This window comes from Gymnoscopelus microlampas, assembly GCF_963454915.1.
Source record: "Gymnoscopelus microlampas genome assembly, chromosome: 1".
Classification (NCBI taxonomy): domain Eukaryota; kingdom Metazoa; phylum Chordata; class Actinopteri; order Myctophiformes; family Myctophidae; genus Gymnoscopelus; species Gymnoscopelus microlampas.
This window is the reverse complement of record NC_139962.1, coordinates 18,181,023-18,189,078: the sequence shown is the minus strand read 5'-3', so window position 1 is coordinate 18,189,078 and position 8,056 is coordinate 18,181,023. Positions and strand designations below refer to the sequence as shown.

General features: G+C 38.0%; 1 protein-coding gene across 1 annotated transcript; it reads left to right on the top strand.

The window, feature by feature from the left end:
• Positions 1–268: 268 nt before the first annotated feature.
• LOC311035595 (uncharacterized protein) lies at positions 269–5,035 on the top strand. Its single transcript, XM_084043889.1, has 9 exons — positions 269–353; positions 464–561; positions 1,577–1,704; positions 2,318–2,725; positions 2,809–3,022; positions 3,561–3,811; positions 3,921–4,068; positions 4,233–4,342; positions 4,529–5,035. The coding sequence occupies exons 2-9, from the start codon at positions 522–524 to the stop codon at positions 4,838–4,840; spliced, it is 1,611 nt and encodes a 536-aa protein (XP_083900015.1). The 5' UTR covers positions 269–353; positions 464–521; the 3' UTR covers positions 4,841–5,035.
• Positions 5,036–8,056: the final 3,021 nt, after the last annotated feature.

The window sequence follows — 8,056 nt, the reverse complement described above, 5'->3', positions numbered from 1 at the left end:
ATCTTATATTTTCATTTTCATTCCACTGCATACACTGGAGGGAACAAAAACAAATATTTACCAACAATGTTGTTATTAAACCCTCATAAAGTAAGAAAATATGCGTTTTAAATTGATTTACGAATTAATTAGTGTTACAGCCCCCCTTCCTTTTGGCAATGGTAGCGACCCAAGGGCCGAAGAAACCCGAGTACAGCCGAAGTGAACACCGCCCCTTTGATGTCAGATCACACAGCTGTACTGATTATCAGTGATTACACCTCCAGTAGGTTCTCAGATGATGAGAAAAACACCGTGTTTATTTCTCTGCAACTTTACCACGAAACCTGAATTGAAACCACACGTTATTGCTGGTAAGTTACATACAAATTTTAGATGTACATTTTGAAGTTGACGTCAACGTGTTTGAATGTTATTTATGTCTGAAATACATGTGTTTGTTCTACTTTGTACACACTTGCAGAACGAAGCCATTCAAGCCAACAAGGTGAGCTAACCAGCTAGCTAGTTCTGCTAACAACATGGATGAATTGGACGACGTCACCGTGGCGACTTTAAGGGGTAAAATGCATGCAAATATTTTTTAAACATAATTTAAGATACTTATAAAAACGTAGTAAAAGCAGTGGTGGAAAGTAACTAAATACATTTACTCGAGTACTGTAAGTACAATGTTGGGGTACTTTTACTGAACTGGAGTATTTTCAATATTTTTACTCACTACATCTTAGAGGCAAATGTTACACTTTTACTTCACTAACAATTATTTGAAAACTTTATTTACTAGTTACTTTGTAAAACATAAACTAACCAGTTCAGACCTATAATATACTTGGGATATTTGTCTGCTATTTTCAAAGGATTTTATACATTTGGGAACTTGTGAAATTGTACTTAAATACAGTACTTGAGTAAATGTACCTAGTGACTTTACACCACTGGAAATGACACAATATATATGTTTTAAAACTTAGAATGAAGTTAGTGGGGCTGATCTAATAAGCTCTATGCCAATTTAAGCTTTGGATAACTGGGACATGCAGGCTAGAGAAAAATAATTGAATTCAACCTGTACTCTTGTGATGTGACAAAGTTCTTGTTAAATATTATTTTGATATACCTTTTTTTGTAGGGCTGATATTTATAATACTATATATTTTATATAGATGCTTAGATATAAAGCCACTTAGTTGCTTGTTATTGTATTTATGGTTGCAGCAGTAACTCAGAGAGTTACAGACCTGTTTACCAGTGTACAAATGGACCGGTAAGGGTCCATTTGGTTCCTAATTATCAGTCATTTTGCTGGCGACCCCCTGGATCAAATCAGTTTCATTGATATTATAAAAGAAAAACACTTCTAAAAAATAGAAGATTACTTTATGGAGTTATTGCTAAGAAAATAATCAATATTTGCAGCTCCAGTTTTATTAATAATTAAATCAATTGATCAATAAACAGTCCCCAGACTCCAGTTGGCCTAGCAACCAGGTCACAGTATTTGATATATTAATGTTGCTATATTATATATTGACATATTAATTTGATCTATAATATCTTTCCTATTTTCCTATAGCTGCAAGCATCAGTGAGGCAATGATGCGCACCCTGACTCGTTCAGACTTGCGGGACCTTTTCCCAGGCCCAGAAAACTTTTTGAGGAGAAAAGCAGTCTGGCAGTCTTCAGGTCATGTTGATGCCGAGGTCAGTTTGTACAATAACACGTATCTTCATATAATTGGTCCTCACTAATACTCATGATAAAATGGTACCATTTTTCTACTTGGTCTGTGTCTCATAGGAGGGCTGTGGACAGTCCAGAAACCTGTCTATCAATGACATCATCGTTAGGCATGATTTTTTTTTCCGACAAGATTTCACATTTTTTATTTAGATTTTTATTAACACGAGAACAATGGCTTCTTTTATTGCATTGCAACTTTCCAGGAATAGAAAGCCTGCCGTTTCTATTAGCTTGAATTCCCCATTGATGATGTCACTGGTAGACAGCCCTCCTCTGAGACACAGACCGAGTAGATTCTTTTTAATCATGAGTATTAGTGAGGACCAATTATATGAAGATAGGTTGAAAATCGGTGAAGTCGTCCTTTAAGTAGCAACCTATATAACTTAGAAGCAGCACAGTCATGATGGCTTATAGAAGTGTTCAGTTATTAAATCATTATTAAATTGACACTAACTTTAGTAAGTTAACTTTGTTGCATTGGTTACACCACACAACTGTTTGTTTATTGTTCTGCTTAACAGTAAAAAGGAAATGTTGGTTTTGCTAGTATACTACTCTTTTATTTTATAGGAATCTGGCCGAGAAGACTCAGGCAGTTCTACTTCTGCTAACAAGTCACCACTCCCACAGACGTCCACACCTGTTAGAGTATGTCCAGCTGCAAACTACACAACCCCTGAAAAGGTTGTGAAGATATCCTTCCCAGAATACGTAGTACACACAGACACCGAACTTGAGCACGTCCGAAAACAATACTTTGAGTTGGCGAAGAAGGGTGAAGAGAAGAACTGCGAAATGTCCAAGGACCTCAGATGCCGGCTCATCCGTAACACCATGACCAGTATGATCGCAATCCTGAGGGCAAAGGGGGATGCTGAATCTGACCGATACCCATCAAAACCAGAAGTTACAGCTATGGCAAAAAGACTAGTCCTGTACTACCCCATGCTGCAGGACCTGAACAATAAGACTACATGGGTAAGTGAAATGTATCCAGTTCATGGCTATAGTGTTTGGCATTTTAAGTGGAGTTTAGACTGCTTTACTTTTGTCTTGTACAGGCCACTGTGCATGGACAGCTATTCAAAAGGTTGCAGAACGTGAGATCCCCCCAAAAGATCTTTCCAGATGGGAGACCTTCAAAGAAGCGCCGCCCACAGCCATTGGCTGTGCCCCATCTTGATCAGCCAACTGACACAGAGGAAATCGATTCTTCGGGTGACTCGACCATCATTCTAGACCGCCCCTCAGAGGAGAATACGACCGCAGAAAGAGGTGACCTTCAAATTTATATTCACACATTTACCTGTGTAAGGGGTTCATATTTTTGTGATGTGTTGTTAGTTAGTATTGGCAAATGTGCATTCTGATTTGACTGTTATTAGAGACCTGAAGCATTCAATCTTGTGTGCAGCAACTACTTTCCTTTACTACTTTGTATAATCACTCATACTTTGTATAATCACTCATCATTGCTATAGTCTCTGCAGCTATTTAATAAACAGAACAAAACATTTTCAGGTGGGTTGACAATTTCAGGCAATCAAGAGTACCCATTTCAGCTTGAATTTTAGTGTCCTAGTTAAAAATTGTGTCTCCTCACTACTGTGTCATCAATTCCAATTCCACGTGTTTATTCTTTATCCTGTTGGAGTTTTCTCCTGATTTGATAAAATTGGTATCCTAACCTGAAAATGCCTTTTATGTTTACTAGAGATGGAGAGACAGGAGAACCCTGTTAATGAACAAACACTATGATTGTTATTAGAATATAGAGCTATCTGACTTTAATATGTATCTTTGTGTCTTATAGCTAACAAGCAGGCATCGGCAGACATCGACAGTCCTGATTCCGAGTCCGACAGTCCAGCAACCATGGCCAAGCACTACAAAACCCTACAGGCGTTGTTCAAAAAGAAAAATCCAAACCACGAGTCTGTTTCTCAGCTCCTGGATTTAGAGTTCAAAGCCAGAAGAGCATTCATCGATTCAGATGCTGTTCGCGAGGAGGACAAATACGACAAAATTATAGAGGCATATCCTTGCTTCAAGGTCATTGGCCATGTAAGTGATTGTTGACAAGGCATAATTCAAAACATGTACTAATGTTTTGTTAATTTCCTCCACCTAAATGTATTAAAATGTCTGTGTTTATATATTGAATATTTCATAGGTGATGGAGGAACTTCGCCGCATCCTGGACAGGAATAACAGCGACTACATTGATGAACTGAAAGGAAGATGGAACGACTTCTGCCAGAAGGTGCAGTTTTATGGCGTGGCGAAAAAGATGATGAAACCTCCAATGGGAATGACCAAAAGTAAGCACTTAATGTTGGGTATCAAGTTAATGTGCAAGTGCCTTATCTTTCTTTTTCATCTCTTGGCTGTCCCATCGTTTGTTGAATGTAAAAACATATCTATTGTACATCATTGATCGTGCACTTTATCAAAGTATAAAAGTAATGCATCTTTTCCTCAACAGTTCAACAGGCTCTCATGGTCCTCCGTGCACTGCCATCACTGTTCCCCTCTACGACTGCTGCTTCGAAGAAGCTAGGAGATGCGAGTGAGGCTCTGGTGCATGTCCTGGAGGTGAGCTGTGTACCACATTACAGTGTAATATTCACCTGTCAAAAGCAACACAATCTGATGCGTTGAACTAGTTATAGCTTAAGATCCTGCATATGACTTCATCAGGATTTAGCTGGCTTAGGTTTAAAAAATGATCCTTGAAACAAAAGTTCATTACCTGATACGGATGTGTGTTTTGTGTTAAAGGAAAAAGAAGACCCCAATGCGTACTTGAAGAAGCGTCCTCTATACTCTCCTGTGCTGATTGTGAGTGAGTCCAACTGCCTCCTGGCTATAGGAGATGAGCCCATACATACACTCCCAAAATGTGAGGTAGTACAGGGGGTTTTGTACCTTATGGCCTACTATTATGCCCTACACCTTAGGTACCCCAAGTGTGTAGCCACTGTACTTTCTGTCATACAAACGGAGGTCCTCTTGGACGAAATCCATGAGGGAGACCTCACTCCATCGTACAAGAAAGCCATGGCCGATTGGAAAGCTTTCATCGGCCACTAAAGCTTATGGTCAGATTTAGACTTAAGTACCCCCCTCCCCATCCCTCCCCATCCTTGAATTGTATGACCTTGTTAGCCCAGCAGTACATTTTCAGTACAGAACAGTTTAATTTGAATGTTATTACACTGGACTTGTTGGACTGGACACTGGTCAGCTGTTAGTTTGAATGTTATATTGGCCAGCTGTTTGTGTTAAAGCTGTGCCTATATTTTGAATCTTAAAATATCAGTAAGCACTTTGTGTATTGAGGGACATGTTCTGCTTTGTCATACAGGCCATGCCGATGAAAGCTTTCCAATGTTCAGATTTGGACTTAAGTTCCCCACCCTTGCTATAATCCTGTCTGAGACTGCATTCTAGGGCCTTAAAATCTATGTGGCCTACTGGCCTTGTTAGCCCAGCAATACATTGTATCCAAACAGTGTTTAATTGGATTGTTATTACACTGCACTTTATTTTGAGGAAAACTGTTATATTGTCATGTGTTTGTTTGAATGTTGTGTGTGTATATATATATACATATATATACAGCTGCTTTTGTTAAAGCAATGCCTTTATATGTCTTAAAATATCAGGGCAGAATACTTTGTTAGAGGTTTGGATTGAGTTGCCTTGCCATGATGTAACTCCAAAGGTGGGCAAGAAATCAAAAAATATTGGTTCTTTGCCTTGACTACACAGTGAAACAGCTCTAAAAGTCACTCTTATAGCACGTAAACGTACGCAAACAAAGCTGATTCAAAAACCTGAACTGGATCCGCATCTGGATCTTCAAATTGTAAAATAAACCAGAAGTTGACATCTTAATTTAAAAAAGAAAAACATGGGTTTTGTGATAATGTCTGAATCGACTGTTTGCGTTCGTTTACGGGCTAAAGGAGAGACTTTGAGGGCTGTTTCATTGTACTATGTAAGTCAATGAGGAGCATATTTTCAATTATCAATTTCTTATCTACCTTGGAGTTGCATCATGGCAAGGCAAAATCTACCTTGGAGTTGCATCATGGCAAGGCAACTTCACAACCGTACTTTGTGTTCTTGCCCTTTTGAAGCAATGCCCTATATTTGAATGTTCGTATACAGTAAGCACTTTGTACGTGTATTGGAGGACATGACATTGGTCATAATATGTTCAGTACAACCTCAATGTTATACAAATTAGACATGTTGTGCAATTTTCTATATTGTTATATGGTTATACAGTTCTAATTCAGTACACTGAGCCAAAAGTATTGAAAACAACTAATGCCAGTGCAATATTTTTGTATTTTCTTTTATGTTTTGAATGATAAACTATAGTGAGGCCTCTGTCCAGTCAATGGTTGGAGGGAGGGGTGAATGGTGCTCCAGTCAGACACTACTGTATGTAGTTGCCATGTGATGTGCTGCTGTATTTTATAAAGGGCAGAAAATAAATATTTTATTTGTTTAATGCAAGACTTGTTTTAATCATTTCAGTCTTATTTGAAGTAGGTGATGGGTCTTATATCTAGAACAATATCACTTTTATAAAGCTTGGAATAAGCTGCATACACTTGAATTGAAATTAATAGGCTTGCCAAACTGGGTGATGGGTCTTATATCTAGAACAATATCACTTTTATAAAGCTTGGAATAAGCTGCATACACTTGAATTGAAATTAATAGGCTTGCCAAACTGGACAAAATGTCTTATTATGACACAAAAAGCATTTCCTAATACTAGTAACAAATGTTTAATTTGAGTATTTCCAGCTAACTTTAAGAAATATTTGATATATTATAGAACTTAATATCAGTTAATATAAGCTCACAATTAGTTTTTCCAGCTAATTTCAAGACGTATTTTTATCTTGATAGCCCACATATCACATCTTATTTCAAGACATCTTGACAAGCTAAAGTATACTAGTTCCATTGGCAGATTAGATTGCTTATTTCAAGCAAAATGGTATTGTATTATATATTTTTTTACTTATTTTTGGAAGGCCATTTTTTGCAGTGTAAAATCGAATTTATTTCTGGCCCTGTAGTTGAGCTTGGCAACTGAATGGATCCTCCTTGTTTATTCCACTACGTATTAGACATTATTCTGCATTTGACTGTCTGGATTTTGATGAAACAAGATTAAACTGAGTTTTAACCAATTTAGACCTGGAACCGTGTCATTTTTAGATTTGAGCTACTGTAGAAAGCATTATTTTACACTTTGGGCTTATCAAAAATAGCAGGTATAGAAGCTCATACCGCGGCACAGAGTGCCGCGCTACGAACTTGTAGATCTGCTATTTTTGAGAAATCGTGAAAATGTGTGCAAAACTTGGAATATATATTGTTTAAAAGTGAACATTTTTAACTCAAATCTTTGCTTCTGGGGGTCCCTGGAACACAATATTTTGATGGGGGTCGGCGGCCAAATACATATAATTTTGGGGGTCCTTTACATGAAAAAGATTGAGCACCACTGATATAGAAACATAAGTTTTTTTCAGAATACTGTTGGGATTTAGAAGACATTTGTAGAATCGGCTTCAGGTCTTAATGGGTTAACAAACACTGCATGGGGACATTGCTCTCCATCTCCAACCCTCCTCGTAGCCATTACCCATGCAGGGCTCAGTCCTACCCGGCCACATCACCCATCTAGTGCTAGCTGACATAATGAGGTAACCAGCCCAGGGAAATGCTAAATGTGAGAAATAATCCAACAAATGTCACATACTGGGGACTAATGTTTTAATAAAAGGTTGATGAAGACCTTGGAAGCATTCATCAGGGGGGATATATTGCTGCTTGGCATTTTAATAATTATACAGTTTGTACTAAGGAAGTGTGTGTGTGTGTGTGTGTGTGTGTGTGTGTGTGTGTGTGTGTGTGTGTGTGTGTGTGTGTGTGTGTGTGTGTGTGTGTGTGTGTGTGTGCGCGCGCGCGCGCGCATGCGTAATGCTGTATTTGACTAACCTCTCAGCGTGTGAGAGATTGTAATCACAATTGGCTAAAATGGCAAATCCACATGGGTAGTAAAAAACTAAATTTAACAGAAAGCAGAAAATATAATTGTGGAGAAATTATGTATAATTCAACTCTGCTTGTAATTAGTACAGTAGAAAACCGAGCACTCTACGCATTACGCACATTTAGGTGACTTTTGTCCTTTAGCGGCAGGTTAATTCATGTGGTTTGTAGTGCTACTTAAAGAAAAGACGGATTAATTTCAGTTATAAAGGCAGATTTCTA